The 25,402-nt window shown below is 46.1% G+C and overlaps 1 protein-coding gene across 1 annotated transcript in view; it reads right to left on the bottom strand.

The window, feature by feature from the left end:
• Nucleotides 1–417: 417 nt before the first annotated feature.
• Nucleotides 418–25,402, bottom strand: part of AKT3 (AKT serine/threonine kinase 3) — a 1,072,603-nt gene continuing 1,047,618 nt past the window's right edge. Inside the window, exon 14 of the mRNA XM_078648582.1 lies at nt 418–3,945. Within this exon, the coding sequence (XP_078504708.1) occupies nt 3,860–3,945 (86 nt within the window). The 3' untranslated portion in view covers nt 418–3,859. The remainder of the gene's footprint in view (nt 3,946–25,402) is intronic.

The following is a 25,402-nucleotide window of genomic DNA, read 5'->3' as shown; positions in this document are numbered from 1 at the left end:
TAGCATTAACTGAATGATTTTCAATTGCATAAGGTTTGTGATTCTAAATCTTTCTGATCAAAAATGGTATTGGGAGTTGGCAAAATAAAAACAGGCCACTGAATTCTGGAGTTGCATTAAATGTGAAGTCAAATAACTTCCTGTGAAATTGCGTCATTTTTAATCTGGGTGGGTTATCTGTGGCAATTTACTTTCCTTGCCTGAATTAGGAGAGAAAAAAAGCAATGAATGTCCTTCTCTTGCGGCTAACGTTTGATTTCTTAGAAAAATGGTAGATGTTTAGAATACCTTTATATTTTGTAACCCACCCTATATCATTTTTTATAATACGATCAAGCAATAAATTGTACAGTGTTCTGAAGTAGACCACAAAGCACACAATGAAGGCTCCACCATTAGAAAAACAACACAAAGGTAGCAGATTGACATAGTGCTTTATTTAAGCTGTCTGTACGAAGGAAAATAATGTGCATCCCTATCATATACGTGTAAAAATACTAAGGATGTACAGTGTACAAAAACAGTTTCTTGTAGTTATTTATTTCACATCCTTTTGGGTCATGTACTTAAGGAAGTCAACAGTTTAAGTCTGACCAACAGTACTCTTAATACAGTTTACTGGGTTCTGAAGTTGTGTCTGCTGAATCATATCACTAGATCCTGCACAAATCTAATGAAAGAACTAGCAAAGACAAGAAATGTCACAAACAAAAACTACAGGGAGGTAATCTGATTACCAATTTAGAATTTGTCGTTTTTCATTTAAATAAATACTTTACAATTCATGCTTGCCTGTAATGCACTACCAGGAGCAAGATAAGGAAATTCTACTGTAGACAGTACAAACAGTAGCAGCAGCAAAGTGTGTACATTGAGGTGTAGTTTATAGACCCTGCAGTTGGTAAGGAAATACCTTATTTAGTACTCTAGGTGAAGCACATGGCCCCTTGCAAGAACAGTCAGCTTTAAGAAGTCACAAAGAAAGTGGAAAACACGTGGAAAACAATATTGGAATATATGCCTTTTCAAGCAAGAGGAATGTGTTGGAAGATGGATTTGTGTGGGAAGCGAAGCAGTGTTCAAAACCTGCCAAATCCAAACAGGAGAGGTCAATTTAATCAAAGATGGCTGCAGTACAAGAGGGCATACACTGTAGAGTGGAGTACAAGCTGGGTCCAAAATGGGGTTCACATAGTCTGAAGTCTCCTAGGCATTAAAGACCCATGGACTGTGCCACCATTCAATGCAGAGGCGGGACACATTTCTGGGCGAAAAGAATACAAGGTGGATCAATATGTTCAATAGAGTTTAAAAAAAAAAGATTCGATTCACATTAAGGTTCCTTTCCTTCCAACCTCCTAGGCACCATAAGAACAGAGTACCCAAGGGCCAAGCACAGACTGGACAAAATTAGCTAAGGATACTACTAAGCGTGAGCAAATGTTGAAGTCATACACCCCATCCAAAACTACAGTCTTAGTGGCTTTAATATTTTTGGAGGTTGTGCAATTTGTTTGTAAACCATATCTGCAACGTAAAATGCTTTTTTTGTTAAACCTACATGTTCCAAGGTGCATAATTCCATTTTTACCAGAAAACCATTTCGCAAACTGTGTGTGCGCTACAGCAGGAAAACAGATTGAATAAGCTACTATTTATGAGAGGGATTATTAATATTTCATCTTTACAAGAATGAGCGATTTTCATTGTCTACACGCCTAACAAGCAAGTAAAAATGTATACAAATGGTTTTTCCTCTCCTTTGTTTGATCTAGCTGCCCTTCCAAAAAAATACCATTTATGACCTTAACCTCACACGGTTCTATCTGCCACCAGTACATTTCTATGCCCACTTTCCAGTATCTTGCTGTCTACTATCTCCAGAATACAAACAGTATCTTTTGTCCCTATCGGAACACGCCATCTCCAACCACTTACTCGAACATTGAAATCACAATACTTACATTTCACATTATTGGAATGGATGTGGTATGGATAAAAAACATATCTCACAGTCGCTCCCGGGAACCTCCAACCAGGATGCACCCTCAGAAACAAGTAAGTGTAGGCTCCCAGCGCATCTACACTCTGTTGGAGGAATTCCCAAACTCTGAATTTGTGAATTGATCACAATCTAAACATGTATGGAATTTGTTGGGGGATAAAGAGGCTCAGTTTGCTCTTAGGAATATTACCAATGAAAAACAACCTTGGATGAGAGGAAAAAAAGACAACAAATGGAAATATTTGTATCATGTTTGTTCAAAGCATTGATCTTCTACGTTATTGGGTACCTTGGTAATAAAAACACTAGATATCCTAACTAGATTTCCTAATTCACTAAAGTTCCCAACCTCTTGGTTTTGTGCACAAATACCCTGAAGATGGTCACAATTGATGCATCCACTTGTCTGTACAGTGCTTCAAGTAAAGTGCGTCGATTTAACTGTGTCCTTCTGGTCTCCAGAGGTTTATCAGTTGCTTTTGTCGTTCACATCAAATGAGTATCATACAAAATTGAGTGGAAACAGTTTACAGAACTTCCATTTGGACACTGTGTAAATAAGTGCTATTGTATTTTTGTACGTCACTACATGTCAGATGGGGCAAGGAATTGGTTAATTCTCTGGATCTGGGGTGCTCCCATCGATTGATACCCAGTTCCAAGCAACATGTCCATTTTCAGAGCTGTAATTCCTGGGAGATAAAAGTGCAATCGTCTTGAGGATGCCAGCTTGTACGTGTGCTCTACATGAAAAATTATAATGCTATAAGCCTCTTTTATGAACGTTGTAGCAGCGTTTGCAAACATGTCGCATACAATCCTTATCACTAAAAAATAAATACTACTGCGGTAATGTAAAACAAAATAATAATAAGGGAACATTCATAGTTTAACACCAAAATAATGCTAATTCACACACACCAGAAAAAATAAGGCAAACACCCGTTTACCTTGGTGCACACATTTTGGTGAAAAGCAGTTACATCATTATGTCTTTCTACATTCTTCAGCCATCAGAGGTGGTAATGTAGATCAAGAAAAACAAAGTTCCAAAAGCATAAAAAAACATTTATGGTGCAAATCATATAAGACCCTTAAAAAATGTTTTTAAAAAATCAACTATGTTGCACTTGTGCCTTCAATTCTTGCTTCAAATATATTCAAAGTTGTAGGACTGCACTTGACATCTGGAAGTTTAAGTTATTAGGTTGACTGGCCAGCAACTTGTCTTGGAATCCGTCGTCTGTAGTTTGACAGAATACAAAAAATATATATTGTGTGTATCAACAGTAAGAAGTCATTTTGTGGAGAAAGCGAGGCCAGCTAGATGTTAGTTACATAAAATGATATGTCGAACACAAAGCCTCGCATCGTACATCTCCGCCTCTCAAAAATAACTTTCTCAGACCAGCACAGACAATAGCTGGTCACCATTATTGGTCTGTCTGGGATAAATGAAAAAGGTGCTTGGTTTTCATTGCATGAGGCAATGGCCCTTTGGACATGTTTGTGTTTTAGCCTCCACCGAGAGATCAGTAGGGAAGGGTTGGGAGAGGGTCAATAAAAGACTTTGTGCACAAGACAGTTACAAAATTGAAGTCCTTGCTCTCGGAGGTCGGACGATGACTTCTTGAAATTCTTCTCTGTAATAGTAAGAAGCAGTGCCTTGAAGCCGCAGACTGATATCAAATGCCATGCAAAAAATGATGACATAACGTGGAAGGGTTGAAAATCCTTGTTCCTTAAGGAATGACCTCTGCTGACTTCAACTGTAGAGTTCTTATGGTGCTGCTTGAGAAATGACTTCCAGTGATAAACCTGATGTGGAAGTTGAAGAGGCTGAAAGGAGGAAGCTCATTCTCGGCCACTCGCGGAGTAGGAGAACTGAGGGAAGTGCGGCCGCCTCTCGTTGTCCATGCAGTCCATACCATCCTCATCAACTGGGGAATTAAAGGACATTTTGCATTAAACATTTTATGGTCACTGCACCTTAAACTTCTAAGTCACAATATTTGTTCATTGCCTCTAACACAAGAAAGTTTCCTGATAATTGTACAATAAAAGATTTGAATCATGGCTCCTCAAGGTAGTCTACTCAGTAATAATTCATCCCCCTTCCATTGGACAGCCAACCGCATCAGATACCTCTTAAGAGATACCTTTTTTGTAAATATTTTATTGGTTTTACTTAGAACAAAGGCCGGTGCACATAGATATACAGCTTCAGGAATCAGCAGACAGAGGGGCACGAGCAAGAATCCGGAAACAAATAAAGGATACAAACATGCACAACATCAATGCAGAGGGGCACGAGCAAGAATCCGGAAACAAATAAAGGATACAAACATGCACAATATTAGGTAAAAGTGATTCCTCTTACGCCTAGGGGAAGAAAACGGGGAACCAGTGTGGACAGGCAACAAATTAACCTTTTCAAAAGAACTAGGCCCAACATTACCTCCCACCTCACACCATCCGTCCTCCCCGCCTATCATGAATATGTAATGTGGTATTCAACAGGGGATCAATCACCCTCAGGGGTCTCCTATCCAGTCATCAGGGTGTCAATCAGCCAGTGTCAACAGGTCTTTCAAGGTAGTCAAATAGTCATCCCACTGCTCCATGAAGTTACACCTCCCATCTCTGGCTCGTGTGTCAGCCGTATGGAGATCTCCACTGAGGCCCAAAGAACCACAGCCGTCTGCCATGCTGTGACCGAGGGACCAGCGCTGCTTTCCAGGACATGGCAATACAATGCTTCGCAAAGACAAGTGCCAGATCCTGGAAGCTCATGAATAGTTTTAACTTTTTTGTGACCATCCCTGTATTAAGGATGCAACAAGTGGAGTCATAGGGTAGGGTGGAATTTGTATTAGATGAAATACAAGATGTCACCGAGTGCCAACAATCGAGATCACTGGGCATACCCAACACCATATGAATAAAGTCCGCCTGACCTACTGGCATCTGGGACATTATGTTCTTGTTCCCGAGTACATTTTGCCTAATCTGTCTGGGGAGGTATGTGTGATGCAGATTGTTGAATTGTGTAAAGTGGAACCGCACGTTCCAGGATGAATCAATACTGTAAAATGATCATCCTACCTATGTTGCTTAATTAGTTTCAATCTCTCCCAACGCCGTTCCCCACTGGCGATATACGCTTCCAACAAAAGAGATTGATAGAATGTATATGTGGTGGCAGGAAGCCCTTGATGACGCATAGGGAAAAGGAGGAGCTAGTGAGTCCTGACTCTGGCTGAATATATTGGGTGGCTCCTCTACGATTTATATCAAAGGGGAGAGGGGTTGGCCTAACGGCTAAGGCGCTTGACCTCGGACCTGGGGATCTGGGTTCGAGTCTCGGTAACGACGCCAAAAACCCCCTGTGATTCTGGGCAAATCACTTAATCTCCCCGTGCCTAAAATGAAAGTGTGTCCTCATGTAACGTAACTGGTGCTATGTAAAGCGCTCTGATAACTGATTCGGTTCGGTTCTAGTTCGCGCTATATAAAACTCTGCAAGAAAAAAAAAGTGGGTGATGACAGAAAGGAACAAAATATATTACATGTGGATTAAACTTCAAAATACTGCCCACTATTGGAGTTACCCTGGCTGGAGCGATAGGACAGACCCGAACACTCCTACTTATCCCCCCGACAAAAAACATTCTCAAATTTGGGATCATGTCCAAAGGGAGCTCACAACTTTTCCATCAGCCATCTTCCTTATCATACTTAACCCAGACTTTTCTCGAGTAGTAAAGGGCGGGTCTATTCGAGAGTGGAAAGTGGGGGAGTGTAGAATGCTGGGCGACCTTTTCAATCAAGGGACTATTAAGCCATTTAACCCGTGTAGACAGGAATTTGCCTTTCACTGTAGATGAGACTCAGACAGAAACTACTGATAAACAATGCGAAAGGTGTGGCCGGAAATCCTGAATATTCAGTGCAGGATTCTGCAAAGACAGTCAGCCTGCAATCAAATGGACCTGTGGTATTTAACACCTGTGCGACTTAGGAGCATGTTCCTTTCCACCCGACACATGCGGACACTAAGATCAGGTGCCTGGCACATATATACACATACAGTGGTCCTGCATAGTGACCTAGACCTCCTGGAAAGAAATCATGAGGCAAAAAAGGCCCTATACCAGCCGAACCTGGAGTAACGTTGCTGGGCTGGAGGCTCGACACCCGAGAGGGTGTGACGATAGCAGGATGGGTCTTGACAGGACACATGATGGGCAGCCAAACAGCTTATCGCCCTATAATTGGGAAACTGGATCCCACTGCCCTGGTACCATAATGTTCGGTATGCTATGGCACACTATCGATGCAGAACAAATAACTCACACCATAACTCATTCTCGAAAGAGATTCATGGAAAAATGGAAACCTCTGATTGACCACTTATCCAAACTGGAAAACATTGAGCTTTATAGCAGTTTACCTGAGCATCTGCCAAAAGTGGGAATAGAGAAGGAATGCCGAATGACCTATGAAACTACGCCTTCTCTTGCCCATTGCTTCACTGCGCTCCTTCACTTGACACTGAGCTCGCACTATACATTAACAAGATGATACAAACACATTGCTCCGCAAGGCACAGGCCGTACTCTACGCTCTCCTCTTGGATTGTGAGGTGGCACTCAGTGAGGGAGGAGCAAGGAAGGCGAATGTTATGAAGTTTTAACACATATAGCAGGTATCGCTTTTCTCTATTTACATGAATAGTCATGATAGTTTGTCTAATGGTACAGATACCGGTTTTATCTGGTCAACACACACAAAGGGCTTTATGTTGTTTGCGTTCAAATATTATAAAACAAAAAGATTTTGCGGTAACTGAGGCCGCACTGCCTTCCAGTGCATGCAGCCTGTGGGCTAAAGGTGGAGATATTTTAGATATCTTCAACAGAAGGTTCTACCTATTTGGATGAAAATGTCCACCTGTCTACTTTAAAAGGTATGTAAGTGTCACTCAGGGATTGATTGCTTTCCTAACTCAGGATGTGCCAATAACAAATACATTGTCCTTTGAGAAGTTAGTAAAGCTTAACAGACTGGGGATGACAAGTTATGTTACAACAAGCAGGGGTAGAGCAGGCCAAGGGAGCGAAAACATAAATGAAATGAATATTAGTATAAAAGGATTTCTCACTACGTAGTTTACTCCTTGATATGTAATGTAATGCAGTTACATATGCACTCTCAGATTGTTCTGCATTATTTCGAGCTATATTTTCGCTTGGGTGTGGAGTTTGTGATAAACCCAACTCTCCTTGCTCTCTTTCTTGATACCACACTCTTCTCTGCTCCACGCTCCCTCGTACGCTATCCTTCCTGTATCCACACTGCCATGTGTTCTCTCTTTCAAACGTTAAACCTCCAAGTTTCACCTTTCGAACCTGCCAATACCTCTCTTCCTATCTGGCATGCCCTCAGTCCTACATTCTGTTCCCAAACAAGCTCATACACGCATGTCCAATCCTTCCACATCCTACATTCTGTTATTGCGCATTTCACTCTCCCACCTGCTCTACGCCATGCTACTGCTCACTGCCCAGTTTCTCTTCTGTCCCAATCTTGCTCATCGTCCTACCGCCAAGGGCCCAACTGTTTAAAGCTAAAGGAAGAGGCGAGGAAGTGGAATTTTTCTGCTCTGCAATAACACCAGCTCGAAGAGGGGAATTAGCCAGCGGAACAGCAGATGCCAGAGGCAGTCTGCTCATGAGAGGATAACAGTGGGGCAATGTTGGGGTGGGGATGCTCTCCATGATCAAGTCTGCTTGGACAACACAGCGTTGTCAAAGCAAGGCTTCGATTCCTATGTTTTTGACAATGCTAGGATTGCAGAGCTGTCATATTATGACTGCAATACCATCCAAAAGTGGGAAACAGCCCTTGTTCGAGATACAAATGATATATCTTGTATCACTACCCCGCCAACTTATGCCAACGAGCCAAGACGATAAGGAATTATCTTAAATGATGTTGTGTCCTTTCTTTACAAGTATTTACATGCATATAATAAATATATTGACATGTACGAAACAAATGGCATGAGACATATTCCTTCCTTGAAGAATGTTTTCGGAGTAACTAAACAGAGTAGACAAAAAACTGGGGAAAAATACTTAAGGATCTTAGAGCTGAAAAGTGGAATCTGACTCACCCCTGCCCTGTATCGCGTGGCTATTCCAGAAAAAAGTAATCTTACCATAGTTCCCATACTTTATGTTGTTTTAGGGACAGCTCCATGCCTCACAGATGGGTCTCTCTAACCGTGGCTATTCAGGGGGAGGCTTGATGGCGCTCCATTCGAGTCCCAGATGCATTAAAGCTTTAGTGCAGCGATTTCCATCTAGGTCACCCACTATATGTAGCACGGCTAACTTGGGAAAGGGCTCAAATTCATGACAATGAACTTAAACACTTCCTGAATATCTGGACAGGGCCAGGTCTTATGGAAAAAGGAGCCATTCTCGAACTGGAATCGCAAGCACAAAGGGAACATTTTCCTACCCATTCTCTAAAACCTCTTCTGATTGTAATATATGCTAGGTAGCTATTTTTTATGGATATGTTTATTTTTCCATTTCATCATTGTCAAGGTTACATCAATAATGTCATACTTTACCACAACTTAAGAAAAATGAACCAACTTTGTTGCCATCCCACCCTCTCCCACACATTTGCCAGAGAAGTCACCCACCCCCTCAAGATCCCTTGTATTTCAGGGTCTATTTTCCACACAGGTAATGCTACTACTACATTTTCCACTATATCTGAGTACTCTCTGATATTTCTGCTACCTCCCTATTCGGACCCGGAATCCACTGGGTCTCGACCTCCCACTGCATTCTCGAAACTCACTAAGGCCTCCCTTCATATCATCAAATCCTCCTCAGCGTTTTCATCCACCCTACACCCCCACAGTCTAACTTCCTCTGTTATTGCCCATTCTTTGACATCTTTCACCCACTTCTGTTTGTTGGGACCCGCAGTGCCCATCTATACTAGGGCAGTCTTCTTTTTGCCAGTACTAATGCCAACTGTACGAATCTCCACTGCATTTCCCCCACCCTTGCGTTGCTTCAATAGCCCCAGCAAACATGTTGTAGGTTCTGCCTCACCATCACACTTACTATATTCTGCAGTATTTCAACAACTTGGCTCTGGTAGGTATGGCCCATTGGACAGTGCCAGGCTCAGTGTATGAAGGATGCCAGGGTAATGTTGCATCTGGAGCATGCGTCTGGTTTTGTTGGGTTTTTGCGGTGCAGCCAGGCCGAAGTGGCATATGTACGGTGCAAGTAATTAAGTGAACCAGTTTGAACCTTGCGTTACATGAGGCCCTCTTCACCAGTGCACAGGCTTCCTTTCATCTTGTGTCTGCTAGTGGGGTGCCTAAGTCTCCCTCCAGGGCCGGACTGGGAACCCAAACCTTTTGTACTGCTTTTGGCCGCCATAAGTGTGGCAGGGTATGCTCAGACGTGAGTCCCTTGCTCACTTTGCCACTGGATTCAAGCAAGCCGGGCTGAAGACGGCTGGAATGCCAGAAACCGGTCCTCGGAAGCTTGTTTCCGGTCCAGGGAAGACATGGCTTGGCAGTTCAGGCTGGACTGTTCCCATGAGGCAAAGGGTCAGACTGATTTGCATATAGCCATGTCTGAACTGGGGTGGCAGAGTGGGCTAAAGAACGGTGATGGATTAAACCCAGATCTTTTGACTGGGTGTGAGTGTTTGATTGATTCAGATGCTCCGTCCATCACCACCCCCTTTTGTACTGCTTTTGGCAGCCATAAGTGTGGCAGGGTATGCTCAGACGTGAGTCCCTTGCTCACTTTGCCACTGGATTCAAGCAAGCCGGGCTAAAGACGGCTGGAATGCCAGAAACCGGTCCTCGGAAGCTTGTTTCCGGTCCAGGGAAGACATGGCTTGGCAGTTCAGGCTGGACTGTTCCCATGAGGCAAAGGGTCAGACTGATTTGCATATAGCCATGTCTGAACTGGGGTGGCAGAGTGGGCTAAAGAACGGTGATGGATTAAACCCAGATCTTTTGACTGGGTGTGAGTGTTTGATTGATTCAGATGCTCCGTCCATCACCACCCCCTTTTGTACTGGCTCTATTCTAGGCATATCCATAATCATGGCTTTGTATCACTGTGCTTTCAAATGTCTTCCCCCTCTAAGCTCCAGTAGCGCCCTGAATAGGGCCGAGGAGTCAAGCTCTTCCGGGCACATAGGCCAGAAATCCCGGACTATGTTTGTAATACTTGCATAAAGAAGGGATTGCCCCCTCCTTACCCCAAACATTTCCTGTGCTGTCTCAAAAGTAATCAATGGAGAATAAGTCTACTTATGTCATGCATCCCCCCTCTTTCCATGACATGACATCCACTTCTGACAGTAGGTGCTTAAATGCTGGGAGGTCCCAGAACACAAACTCTCTTGCAAAGGGGGCGCGTTTTAGGACGACCCTCACTGCTCTTTCCAAGATTGTTTCTGTGTGTCTGACCAATATTGATCTCTCCACTTCCCCTTGTAACTCCAGGCAACAGCTGGGGTAGTGTTTGTTTGCTTCTGTTATCTACCAGGAGATATTTCTCCCAATTATTCTCTTTGGTCGGCCAACATGTTGTGTGTTGTAGTTTTGATGCCATGTAATACATTTCCAAATTAGGGAATCGGCTTACTTTGTTCCTGCCCACACTAATTTTAATAGGAAGGAATGGAGTCTTTTGAACACCTACCTTGGTAGTATATCTAGTGAATGCTCGAGTGAATGAAGGCATTGAGGGTGGAACACCATTTTGGCCAATGCTATGCGGCCCATGAGTGATAAGGGGAGTATATTCCAGAAGGAGACTGATCGAGCCAAACCCTCCGTTACCCGGTTTTAGTTATATTGTTTCCATTTTTGTGTGGTGTGGGCGACCACAACCCCTAAATATCTGAATTGATCTATCTTCCAGTACAGGGGCAAAGGGGGGGAGCGCGGTGGGTTCCCGACCCCGCATGGCACCCAATGGGTAAATCAGGGATTTAGTCATGTTAATTTGTTGTCCGGATACTTTCCTAAAGGCCTCAAAATATTGCAATAGGCATGGGAGCGAGACTGCAGGGTGTCATCGGCATCTGAATGCCAAAGCCTCCCATGTCTCTCCAAATTTTGAGGGCCAGGTGTTATAGCACTAGGGTGAACAGTAAAGGTGATAATGGGCACCCCTGCCTGGTGCCCCTCTGGATCTCGTTCCTCTGGATCTCCAGTGGATCCGAGATCACCCTCCCCTGTCGCACTATGGCAGAGGGCCCGGGGTAGATCAAGGCCACCCAGGAGCGGAATCGGGGTTCAAACCCCACTCTCTTCAAGACCTCCTGGAGTAAGCACCAATATACTGCGTCGAATGCCTTAGCTATATCAATGGATACCAGGGCAAAATCCTGCTCACTTTCCTCCACTGCATGGATAACGTGCATGAGCCGCCTAAGATTCATTGTGGTGTTCCAGCCGGATATGAACCCACATTGGTCAGTATGGACTAGACTGCTCATCTCCGGTCGCAGCCTTTGGACCACAGTCTTGCATAGAATTTTCATGTCTAGGTTTATCATCGTGATCGGACGGTAGGATGCTGGGTATCATAGCCCGGTTTTGGGATCATTGTTATGATTCCCTTGTGAAATGACGGGCGGAGCATCTTGTTTTCCAATGCCTCTGGATACACTTCCTGTAGGCGGGGGGCCACCACTATTGTAAACGTTTGGTAAAATTCTGCAGTGAATACGTTTTTGCCCAGTGCTTTTAAGGTTGGGAGAGATCTGATAGCAAATGGTATCTCATCCACTGTAGGTGGTTTGTCTAGTGTTTTTCTCCCTTCCTTGCTCAATTGGGGTAGCTGCAGATCTCCTAGGTACTCGTCTAATTGCTCCTGGGCAGGGTCTCCCGGGTTAGTATATGCCTGTTTGAGATGCCTCCTAAACACCGCCACTATATCACTCAGGGTTCGCGCCTCTCCTCTACCTGGGTTCACGAGGTAGAGCACCACCTAAAGATCCAGGCTAATAGTCTTCCTGATTTATCTACCTGCCGGTTTAGCAGTTGATGTTATGTTAGTGTGTATTTCTCTAGCCTGTCACGCACGTCCATAACTTGTCTCAGTAATTCCGTTTCAGTATCCTGACTATGCTATCCCTCTCCTACCTTCCCCTGCAGGCTGCTAAGTCACTTTCTTTTCCCAGGAGGCTCACACACTTTCCCCTTAAGACTGTTTTAAGGGCTTCCTATTCACTTTTCAGTGCTGTCTGATGTGGCGCCAAGATCTTATCTAGTCTGCTGTATGTTCCATGTGTGGCCGAGTGGCAGGTATTTTCTCGTTTCCCAGGTTGTGTGTCCCACCAAACATCCCCTAACCCCAACTGTGCCATCACTTCCGCCAGGTTCGCTGCCATTCGAGGTTTAGTCAAGTGTCAGGAAGGAGGCGGTCCAGTCCTCCGTCAATCACACAATTAAAGTCCCACACCCAGAAGGTGTCTACTCCCACTACAGAAGACAGTAGATCCCTCAATGTGGCATAGAAAACTGGTTCCTCCACTGTGCGAACATAGGAATTCAGGATTGCTATCTCTTGTCCATCTAGCGTTGCCCTGCAGCAGTATACATCTACCCTCGTTGTCTGCCTCCATGTATTTCATTGCAAAGGGAACCACCGGGGCTACCCATATCGAGACCCCCTAGAAAAGGATGAGTGAGTGGCATGGTATGTTTGACCTCTCCATTTTCCCCCCAATTTTGCCACTTCGGCTTCCGTCAAGTGTGTCTCCTGGAGACATGTGATACTAGTGTTATGTCATTTGATGCTATATAGCTATTTAAGCTGAATTGGAAAATAGTGGATTAGGCTAGCCCTCTGTCTGGTTGACATGAAGTTGTCCCTCCAGTCTTCCTCTAATAACTCACTCACATATGCTTCACAATAGGCTGGGACGTCTCTCTGAGTTAATGACAAAATACTTAATAAGTTAAAAGATCTTGTTTGTCCTCAAGAGCCCAGGCGTTAAGTGTAGTTCCTAGGAGATTAAAGTCTGCACTTTCATCTGAGTTTTTTAGGTAAAGAAACGGTCACACTTGTAAATGGTGAAAAGATTTTTAGAGCGGAAGGTTATAGCCCCATTTGATTGCACCTTGGAATGCTCACCAGACTTCACTAACCACTGTAGATGCGTATGACATGAGACCCCCCTCCCCCCTCACCCCCATGAGATATAAGGGTGAGAAATCACCAAATGCACAGTTATGTAACATACACTGACACCACATAAAAAGAAAAGCCACTCATTTATAACTAATCTATGAGGGGCCAGTAGTAAGACATGTATTTGTCATTTCGAGGCTGAAGTCATTGGGGGATTTAAAACTTTCAGCCAAGACAATACATGGGTATTTCACTCCTGAAGAAAGCTCCTGAGGAGCAAGTTAATGCTCTAGAAACGTAACAGGGTATGCGGAACAGGCAGTGTATGGCATATTTTGTAAGAAGATAATTTGTAATTGTAACACTATGATGATAAATAAAGGTGATACCACGAAGAGAGAAGTGGCGGTTTCCTTATAGGGGCATGGTAGTGTTGCCCCCCTGCCCCTGGGCCCCATATTTAGTAATTACTTTACTTCTGATTCCAATCCATTGTTTAACAGCCGCAGCAGTGCTATGCACGTCATGGACAAAGTTTTCTGTTTTGCCGTGGTCGGGTGAGTGCGGGTGGAGTCGGATGGGGGGATGGAGCCTGAATGGCTAAATCAGTGTGACACAGCTGGGCCTCTTTGGGGTGAAGTGCCCATGTCGGGTTGGACGGGTGCCTTGCTCTACCCAGTCCGACATGCGCACTTGAATCATCACCCACCGGCAATGCTAGGAGCCCGGGGGCTGCTTCAACAACCTGCAAGTCTCCAAAGAAGCATACCCAGCCAATCCTTGCGCTGTTCTCATGCTGCACGAGAGCAGCGTCTAGATTGACTCAGGAGTTGCAGGGTGTGGGACTGGAGGGTCGAGCTGGATCAATCAACAGAGGCAAAGTCGCTAGTGTTCTCTTCTCTGTGGCTGGGCCACCGCGACAGACCGGACGGCGAGTGCTTGCTCATTTTTGTTTTAAAAAAAGTGCCTTCCTGATTTTAGTGTACAGCCTGTCCACTTTTACCTGCCGGACTGTGAGATTAATTCCAGATCCCAGCCTGTCCAAACTGACCCCAAGGTGTAACTAGCTAACATTCTGTCCCTACTGATCCCAGACTTTGAGATAGATAACAGCGCATCTTGTCCACACTCTGACTCTTGGGGTATAACTGGAGCATAGCCTGCCCACACTGCCCTCGAGTGTGAGATAGATATGAATACAGCCTGTCTTCACTCTTACCCACCGTGTGGCTCTGGTGTGCAGCCTGCCCAGTCTGTCTCTCAAACTCAGAGATTAATTCCAGATTACAGTCTGTCCACATATTGTTCCTCGGGCAGGCAGTTGAGCCCAGCTTGTCAGTACTAGGACTCCCTAACTATGAGAACCTGGTTTGTTCAGACTCAGACCCTTGTACTGTGAGATAGATTCTAGAGTACAGCCTGTCCACACACTGACCCCTTTATGTTGTCAATTTCATGCATTTTACACATTTCACACGATCACTAAGTTTACTAAAAAACCATAATTTATAGCGCACAGTTCTGCCAGTATCATGGACTAATGACATTGCGTCCGTGATGGAGGCTTAGAGTGTGAATGCTTTGGGGATAGAGGTCAATAGGTAACGATGACACCCACCAGGTGAAAACTGTTTGCAGCAAAAAAGACTGAAATATTCCTAAAATGTAGACACATGATGGCATTTGGTTTATAATCCCACAATGCCGCTCCATCCGATAGTGGGACCGGGGAAATCTGATTCACAGTATAATGTCTTGATGCACAGGAATTAAGCTACCTTACTTATGCAGGTGGGCCATGGACATTGGATCACTTTCTCTGGAAAATTATTGATAGGTGAATCAAGATTTAGCAAAGGTCTGAGCTCTCAAGCATGCCAATACGATTCCCATTAGTAGGAGCTCTTACACTGATATATTGAAAAGGGCCTGCAGCAACTGACTGAGCAGATCGTTATGCAAATTTCCAGAATTCAAATCTGTGAACAATCACCAAATGAAATTGCCTGCTTCAAAATGTACTGCAAATGAATTGCCAATAAAAGATTGAAAGAAAACCAGTAGATATAAATAAAAAGAAATTACATTTTGCTAGCAGTGCTAATTTGAATAGGGCCACAATAAATGGAAACCAATAGAGTGCCCGTTTGTATCTACACTGATGCTGAAAGGCCCTGAAAGGAATGGTAACATTCATATTTACATGCTCAGATCTTTTTACGTTTTTGTAACAGTTTCACAAAGATTAGCTGCAAAATTAGAGGATTCGGGAATATTTCGAGTAATTAACCTTTCCAGAGAGATCTGCCGCATTTATATTAATTTCTGGAGATTTTTGAGTAGGAATCAGAAGCAGAGAGCTGTAACTTTTCATTAGAGTTTGTGGTTTTGGTTGTAGATGGCAACAGTGATGGAACATCAAGACTCTTGGTATTCAGTGGCAAACCCAGCACAAGCATTGTTTTCACTCTAGACTCACCGTGCCGAGATGAAAATGATCCTGAACTCTGAGAACGCAGTCCAGATGTTTGGGAACCAGAAGGATGCGTCAGGTCTTCACAAATATGGGCAGCGCCCAATTGCTTCAATCCCCCATTAGGGGTAGCAAGCGCAATATAAATACAAACCTTTTTCCTTTTTCTATCCCACCTCTATCCTTCTCAATCCAAATAACTAACATGTCCATCTCACACACGTAGAAACGACGGATTGCCGCGTTAATGATAACAGAACAGTAGCATTTAACGCGAGTGTTCAAAAAACGCATAGAAACAGAACGCCGATTAGAACGACAGCTTGTTGCATTACATGAAAGTGTTGCATTACATGATGGCAGAACGTGGTATCTTAACCACTTTAGCAATTGTAATACGTCCCATGTAATTTACAGGTTGATGTGTAGTTGTGGGTTGTACTACATCGGACTCACCTCACGCAAAGTCAAAATCCGCATCCAGGAGCATATCAGTACTATCAAGGCCAAAAAACTTACCACCCGCCTTGTGCAACATTTTATTGAACAGGGTCATGACCATAAGAATTTCAAATGGACAATTCTAGAGAAAGTTGTCGGTGAGACACACAATATTGATGCTATTTTGGCCCGGAAGGAAGCCAAATGGATATTCTCTGAGAAAGCAGACCGTGATGGGCTGAACGATAGCATTGAATGGAACAAAGTGAGCAGACGCTGAGTAATCCAATTATCGGGCTAGCATGGATAATCGGGACTACCTAGCAATATCAGAACAGTGTTTCTCATGCATGCCCCAAACAAATCCCTGTCTCATACATTGTTCCCGGTGCCACTCAGAATGTGACAGTTACAGGCTGTGTCTGTTTTGCAGAAGATCCGGCTTGGAGGGTTTAGTCTTTAGCATCCCGATGGGACCCATGGCTGTAAGGAGTGATGGGGTGACCTTTTTCAATGCACCTCTGGCCCTGTGGTCCTTAATGATGAGAATAATTGGATACAATCCTTGCACGTAACACCTAATACAAAACCCTTCTTAAATGGTGTGAATTATTTCAAAGCGAGTTCTGATAAAATGGGTAATTATTGTGACAAAATATTTTTTTTTAAATCCTTTATTTTTTAGTTTCATAATGCCCCTTCAATTTGATGGCAACTCTCCTTACATTAATGATAATCAGGAGTAGGAGATATCTGGCTATTACTCGTGAGATTGGGTTGTATCCACCTTTGATTAAGCCTCACTTCGCTATTTCCTTCATGCCACCTACGTTGGATGACCTTTCCCCCGATCGTGTGGTTTTAAACAAAACTTTATTCACACAATCGATCCTGTTCCTAGATGGCTGCCCGCCGCCGGATGACACGGCACGTTCCGCGTCATCACGTTTGTCAAACACTCGTTCCAGTGTTTAAGTAAAGACGGCGGCGGACATTGCCATGAGAAGCGTTTCTGACCGAGTGCACTCGCTAGCGGTAAGAGGTCTTGCGGGTTGTGGCGGGCTTTTTGAATGTATTTATGCTACCAGCGGGAGCGGGGAACACCAGAGAACATCACAGAACCAGTGCTGCGATTTGAGATAGTATTGCCGGATTTCGGCAGGACAGCTATATCCTGGCTCCACTTGCCAGGCGGCAATCTGAACAGCGGCATTATTGGTTTTTATGTCTGAATGGCAAGGCAATGCACTGTGGACGGTGTGAAAACCAGTCAGGCTTATTAGGCGGGCGCATATGACAGAAGGCAGGGCGAACGCATAGATATCACGACCAGCGCCCTCACTGCCCTATGTGTTTTATTTTGCAGGGGGCCATAATTTAAATTGCGCCACCAGCGAGCACGTGATCTCTTGACACGGTGTTCAACGCCTTTGATGGTTGCAGGTATGCAGTAGCTGGCAGCCATCAGGTAACATTATATACAGTTTACTCTGTGGTTGGTACATGTGTGTTGGTTTACAACATTTGAGATTCATGCAGTCCGATACTGGTGACTAACATCCTATCTCCGCTGGTGTTTTTGTACATTACTACAGGTCGAGTGAACTGAGAAAAGCAAAAATTAATATCAGAACCCCGAGTTTGCCCTGACGAATTTGCTGAAGTTATAGCAATGAAACATGTCGGCATCATATAAACATGGTATAATAAGAACCATTTTTAATTTGGACTACTTGCAGCAGTAGAATAAAGTTATTAAAGCTAACAAGTTGCTCCACATTTTAGCAGTGGTGGCCATTTCGCCTGTTGGCTATCACAGGGGTTCTAGATGCACACACCCACTTTTTTACTTTCAACTTAGATGAGTGGACAGATAGGTTGTTAATTTTTTTGCACTGCACCTATATTAGTTGGGAATTTATTATTATTTCTGTGTTTTTCTCTGTTCTTTATTCACTACTAAGAGAGAGTGACGATGATGAGAGGGACGATGATGAGAAGTGGGTAAACTGGCAATTGCGTGCCAGGAACCCCCTCGGGTGCTGCTACCGTGAGGCACTCTCTCTTTGTTTACACTTTATTTCACTTGTTTCACTATTGGGTGTGAGATTAGACCTGGGTTAAATCGTATAAGAAAACACACCACGACCCGACAGATTAGTGTTAAGTAACGCATCTGGGGCAGGAGTACGACTGATTGTGCAACTCTGCCATTGGCCGTACGACGAATTGGTGTGTGGTGGAGGAGGCATTTATTGCTGAATACTGATTGAGTGGGGGGCGGCTTCCTCCTTCTTTCCCCCTTGAGCTCCTTTTGTTTGTAAGGACTGATAATATGCACCCAACCCAGCCAAATATTCTGGACCCCTTGGCGAATTCATCTGTGAGTCGCAACACCCTGAGGTATTTCAGACAGGTAAGTTCATTGAATTCCCCAGCTAGAAGAGAGATGAACGGTTGCCATATGGTGGTGAAGGAATCTGCCGTCTGAGTAAGCGTCGCCTGTATCCGTTCCATCCCCATTATATACCAAAGCCGATGAAGCCAGCCCACGTATGTAGGTTTCCTCGTGGTACCCCAGAGGGAGAGGATGTGTTGTGTCGCCCCTCCTACTGCCAACCCCAGGCGTTGGGGAGGCCTAGTAATGTGTAGGCTGGAAAACGGGGAATTTCTGTCTCGAAGTAAGTGCCAATGTCGTGAAGTACTTCTTTCCAGTAATCAGTTACCCCTCACACTCCCATAACAAATGTGTCAGTGTCTCCACCTTACCACACCCCCTCCAGCATGCAGAACTACGACTTGGGTTACTCTGGTGCAGCCTTGCCGGAGTTAGGTGCCAATAATATGCGATCTTAACTGCCGGCTCCCTGCTAGCCACGTTTCTGGCGGTGTGGTGGGCCTTATGATAAATGTCCTGCCGTTCTTTATCTGTCAAAGTTCGTCCGAGCTCCGCTTCCCAGCACCTCTGACCAGCGGAGCGCGGGGCAGACGGTGGTGGGCTTAGCATTTTATACAGGTCCGTGATCGCCTGCCTGTCTGACTTTTTTGTGATGAGCCATTTCTCGTATGCTGTCAGCCGCCGACTCACCAACGGTAATGTGTCTCCCTGTGTGAGCCAGTGGCGGATCTGGAAGTACTGCAACCGCTGTGGGGCTATCAGGGTATACATCTCCTTCAAGGTGTCAAGCGGGATAAAGCCATCCACATCAAACAGATGACCGGCCGACCTGCATTCCGATGCACGCCATTGGTGAAACGCCCCAGGGTCCATCCAGGGAGGAAAGACCGGATTGTTGAGTAGTGGCGTCATGGGCGAAGGGAAAGTGATGAGACCTCTATTGACTGCCACCGCATCCCACTTTGAGTAATGAGCGGGTGATAGGTGATTTCTTGAGATAGGACGGCCTGTCTGAGCATTGCAAGAAGGGGACTTTCCACAGCGACATTTGGGCCATTGCCATGTCCTGAAATAGCCACAGTTATTCTGACTTCGGATGGTTCCATTCCAGGAGATAAAGTTGTGTCGCTTGGAAGTATCAGAGAAGGTCTGGAATGCCCATGCCCCCCTCTTTAGGAGCTCGCCTAGCCAGGTCTCTGCGGAGTCTTGGACATTTACCCGCCCATATGAACTGTTGTATCGCATCTTGCATTTTCTGAAGCATCCCAATCGGTGGGGTTACTGGGATGGTTTGGAACAGGTAGAGGATCTTGGGTAGCAGGGACATTTTGATCGCCGCCACACGTCCCAGCCAAGAGGGAGGTTGTTGCCGCCACCGCTTCAGGTCCCCTTGAAGTTGACCAAAAAGTGCTGTTTAGTTATTCTCGACCGTCTGCGTTATGCTCGGTGTCAGGGTGATCCCCAAGTATGGCAGAGACATGTGTGAGGACAATCCCCCAAACTGCCGTAGACCGCCAGCGGTTCTACGGGCATTACAGCCCAGGGGAATAATCAGGGATTTCCCTACATTCATTTTAAATCCCAAAATGTTCCCAAAGTTCTCCATTTCCGTTAGGAAAGATGGCACCAAGCTTGAGGGGTTGTCTACCGCTGCAAGTATGTCGTCTGCGTACAGACTAATGGTGTGCGGTTTGCCACCAAACATGACGCCCGGATTGTCATGGATTCTCTGGCAAATGGTTCAATATAAAGGGCAAATAGCAGGGGCGAGAGCGGGCACCCGTGCCTAGTGCCACGGCTGATGTCCTCCCTCTCCCCTTTATTATTTAACCTGTACATCTTTCCTTTGATTTCAGAGCTCCAGAAAAGATCAGGAGTCATCTTCAATTATGCTGATGACCTTCAGCTCATTTTCAATATCGATTCCTCCCCCTCCTCCATAGAGAACGTTCAATCCACTAAGACCTTCATCAGTATTTGCATGAACGCGAACCAGCTCAAGCTTAATCCTGACAAGACTGAGCTGGTCCTTACAGGGCCTCCAGGAAATCCTTGGAACGCCAATTTCTGGTCAAGCTCCCTGGGCTGTCCTCCATCCCCTGTCAACTCTGTAAAGAGCCTAGGAGTCACCATCAGCAATGACCTCTCTATGAGGGCCCAAATAAAATCAGCGGTTTCGGTTTGCTTTTTCCACCTATATCGTATTAGGAAAATTAGCAAATTCCTTTCTCATGACGCCCTCGTCCAAGTCACTCTGGGATTGGTCATATCCCAGATTGACTATGCGAATGCATTGTATGCCGGAATACCCGCTTACCAATCTCATCAACTCCAACTTATTCAGAATCAAGCAGCCAGACTCATTCATGGCCAGCCAAAGTGTAGTCACACTAAACCTCTACTTAAGAGCCTTCATTGGCTCCCTGTGGCTCAGCGCAGCCTCTTCAAGCTGGGCTGCTTGACTAATAAGGCCCTCTCTCTCCAAGGCCCGGCCTTTATTGCCTCTCGTATCCACTGCTATGTTCCTTCCCGGGTCCTACGATCGTCATGCTCAAACCTTTTGTCCACATGTACCTTTAGATTTAAGAAGCATGGTGGCTTGAGATTTTCCTCACAAGCTCCACTCCTTTGGAACCCACTCCCCCCAGATCTCCGTCTAATCTCTTCCTATCCTCAATTCAGGAGGGCGCTTAAGACCTGGCTCTTTTCTCAAGCATCCAATTAACTTACTTCACCACGCTGCTGCGTTCTGAGTCCGTCCTTGAAAGCACCAAGAAACCGTTGGTGTACGTGTGCTACATATATAATTTTTAGCATATCATCATATAAAATGGTTGCGAGCCTATGCCATTAACCTGAATAGTCGTTTGGGGTGTGCCGTAACAGTTAGCGACCCATGTCCGGAAACGGTCTCCAATGCCAAAGCGCGCCAAAGTCTTGTCCAAGTACCTCCAGTCCACCCTGTCGAACGCCTTCTCGGCGTCAACCGATAGGAGAGCTGCGTCCACACCGTTAAAATGGGCCTTGACTATCACATGCAAAAGTCGCTTGGTATTATCACTGCACTGTCTGTTGGGGATGAAACTCGATTGTTTGGGTTCTATGATGCCCAGCAGGCACGGCCCTAGTCTAGCCGCTAGAATCCCCGTGAATATTTTGAGGTCTAAATTAAGCAGGGAGATGGGCCGGTAGGCGGCACACTGTGAAGTGTCCTTGCCGGGTTTGGGCAATACGATAATGTCCGCGGCGAGCAGGTCTTGAGGGATGGAGCTTGGTCCCTGGAAGGAGTTGAACAATTTGGTAAGCACGGGTGGCAACAGTGGGCAGAAGACCTTGTAGAAGCCTGCATAGAAGCCGTCGGGCCCTGGTGATTTTAGAGGCTTATGGCATGCTATCGCCGATATTACTTCCTCTGTCCTTATCGGGGCATCCAGAGTAAGCGCGCTGGACTCATTAAGGGCTGTAACTGATGCCCCCTTAAGGTAGGCGTCCCCGCTCTCTGGGTCCACGGCTGGGTCCGCAGCGTAGAGTGAGGCATAAAATGCTCGAAACGCTTCCGCTATCTGTTCATCTTCCACAAGCATGTGCCCTCCTTGGCCTTGGAGGGCGGGAATTTTTGAGCGTTGGACCTTAGCTCTAAACTTACTGGCGAGTAGACACCCTGTTTTATCGCCTCCCACATAATATGTATGTCGGAGACGTAGAGCTGCGTATTCTGCTCGATTGAGATCTAGGCTCGCAAGCGGTGCCCTCGCTACTTTCAGCTGACGCCAAATTCTAGGGGCCCCTGTTCTACTATGTACCCGTTCCAATTCTAACACCTGCGCTGCTAGCGCCTGCCTCCTGTCCCTAAGTTCCTGCCCTTCAGCTGCTGCAATAGCTATGAGGTCGCCGCGCACCACAGCTTTAAGTGCACCCCAAAACGCTGTCACTGGGTGGTCTGCGTTATCGTTAGTGCTCAGGTAGTCTGTGATGCTTTGGCGTAGTTGTTGGGTGACCCCTTTGCGCTGTAGTAATTTCTCTCGTAGGTGCCACCTGCCTTTGTCTCGCCAGCCCCACTCTGTGCGCTTTATCAATTCTGATGGCAAAGTCTGCTTCTTTCCCCAGAATATCCCGAAACATGGCCTGTAGGTAGCCCACAATATCCGCACCTTCTTTAAGTGGGGCCCCCCCGGACCCGAATATTGTTACGGCGGGACCGATTTTCGAAGTCTTCCGTGTGCGCCTGTAGGTCCACTTGCTGGTCTTTAAGGCAAATGACTTCCTGCTGGAGCTGCTCTATCTCATCACTTCTGGCGTGATCGGCTTCTTCGATGGCGGCTACCCTCTCGCCCAGGCCGTCTACATCCTTTCTGATTTCTCGGACATCCCCTGCGACCTCTTGCTTCAGTGTTTGAAAGTCCTCGCGGAGGGAATTGAACAAGGTCTCCAGAAAGGATCTTGTGATGGGCACCTCAGCTTTGTTGGTTTCAGGGTGCTGCTTTGGCGCCCCAGGGGAGGCCGGCCCCCTGTCCCCTTTCGGCGAATCTCTGGAAGAGTACGGTCTCCTTTCTTCCGCAAACCGGCCATACTGGGTCTCCCGTAGGTGTTCTCCCAGCCCCTGCCGCTGTCCCTCCTCTCTGGACTGTTACTACGGTGGTCGCTCGCTGCCTCCAGCGGTGGCCCCTTCACTCTTTACTGCTCTGCTGGAGAGGGGCCTACCTCCTCTTGCTCGACTGCAATAGGTGCTGGGTTCAAAGCGCCACCACTTCAGAGGCCCCACACGCAGGTCCCACTTCTCCCTCAATTCCAGCAGAGGATTTGGGGCCTCCAGCAACCAGGGCCAACTCCTTGGGGTCACCACCCCTTGCGTTCCGATCCCGGAGGCGCCCCTGTCATCCGTCTGTGTGCGGGTCACAGGGATCGCACTGCCAGCAGTCTTTGTATCTGGGGTCTGGGTCTGGTCCAGGGCCTCTCCTCCCCAGTGAGCGCTCGCCCCCCCGGTGCCCGGCTATGCCTAGGCCCCCTCGCGGCCTCACCATGCGTCCCCGCCGTATTGGGCCTCTCTTGCCACGTTGTGATATCGTTAGTGGTACTTTTTCAGATTTCATGGGCCCAGACTGGCCTCGAAGAGATGATATCCTCCCTGAGCACCCACTCGACATTCTCTTCGCTTCCTGTTGGTTCCGCTCCTGAAAATGGCGCCTGTGGTCTCTTTGGGGGTCGTGTCCCGTCGCCAAGCAGCCCCCTACCTTCTCACCTCTGACCAAATCGTCTCGTTGTGCTGCGGTGGGGCGCCGACTCCCGGGGCCCCCGCGTAGAGGCACTCCTCTACGCCGCGACCACGCAGGGGAGAGCGTCAGGAGTCTTGGTGATGCCAGGCGAGGTCCAGTCCGGCCACCTGCCACCGGGCCTCACAACTCCGGCCTCTATTTCGATTCTGCGGCCCGCCATCACTCCTCGGCCGCGGGGCCGCCTGTGTCTTCCCGCTGCGCCTCTCGGGGCCTCCTCTGTCTCTGGGGGGGCTCACGGTGAGGGGGGGGCGGGGGGCGGAAGCAGTTGGCGACTCCCCCGGCATGTGAAGAAAGGGATCAAATACAAATAACAAGAGTTTCACCTAGATTCAGACATGAATGAGGGGAAGCAAGACAGGAGGTGTCACATGAAGGTAATCCATAGAGAGGTACGGTATATGGGGATGCTGGTTATTTCTGTGGAAGCCAGGTAGGTTGCAGTTCACCCAAGGAACCAAGACCTTCATGTTATCTGATCCATAAGCAACAAGGTCTTTCTTGGCAGGATTGAAGAGACCCTTGCCTCAAGGGTGGCTGTAGCTGACGTTATGTTGCAGGAGACTACATGAGCTTGCTTACTGCCCGATTACGACAGTCCTGTTATGTGTTCCGAAAGGGGGGGTAGCAATATACGAGTTACCTTTCAGCATCGGCATGTGGTGGGCCTTCCCTGATGTCTACAAACCCTAGCTTTTCTTCGCTCCCCAACAACCCCACTAATCTATCCCAATTTTGGGAAATGGTCATACTTTTCCTATGGGACTGAAGTCACATGGAAAAACACTAATGAGAAACGTTAGACTTATTGCTGGAAGTCAGTAACATACGGTTGCTTACAATGAGAATGTGCCTGTTGCCTCTCAGCCACTTAGACTTTCAACAATAAAGATTATTGGAACATGAAAACAAAGAGATGGCCCATGTTATGTCTGTAGATATTTCAACTGATGCATGGATTGGACAGGGAGTTATGCTGCCCGGAAAGTGGCCACGTCCCAACATTTTTCTCAACTCCGGGTTGTGAGGGAAGGAGTGGTGTTAGATTTGGCTGGATTTCTTTTGATATTGGGTGCTTTCATTTGACCTGTTTTGGATACATGAATGCAGCTTTAGGCTTAAAAGTATCAATAAACATTGATTAGGTGTGCCAGAAATGTCACTTAATCGGATTGATGGGGTATCTTTCTTGCAAGAAACAAGAGAATCTTGGGCAAGAGCCCGGTTTCTGTAAAAGGAACTCAGTACCATCCTGTTTCTTCATAACAAACATTTTTTTCAGTGTCCTTAGAATATGGGTCATAGAATAGACCAGCAACTGCATTCCGCACCAACTAGAGCCTAACAATCTGCTCCGTTGTCTATTTCTGTGACTTCCATTATAGTCGTCAGTTCTGGATAAAATGTTAGTATATGCAAGAGCCAAATATGTGCGATAAGACAAAAATCGGAGGAGCAGAAGGTAAACAAAAACATAACAAGACTTCCACTTTTGTAAATTAGTAAGCTTAGATGTGAAGTTGGACCACGAGATGCAATCCAGGTGAAACTAGTGGGTATTCCGGAAGGATTAAAGGGAGGAATCTTGAACGCTACAGAAGGCAGCCAGAGCCT

Source organism: Lissotriton helveticus, chromosome 6, assembly GCF_964261635.1.
Source record: "Lissotriton helveticus chromosome 6, aLisHel1.1, whole genome shotgun sequence".
Taxonomy (NCBI): Eukaryota; Metazoa; Chordata; class Amphibia; order Caudata; family Salamandridae; genus Lissotriton; species Lissotriton helveticus.
Note: the sequence above shows the minus strand (reverse complement) of the source record. Positions and strands in the feature narration are given on the sequence as shown.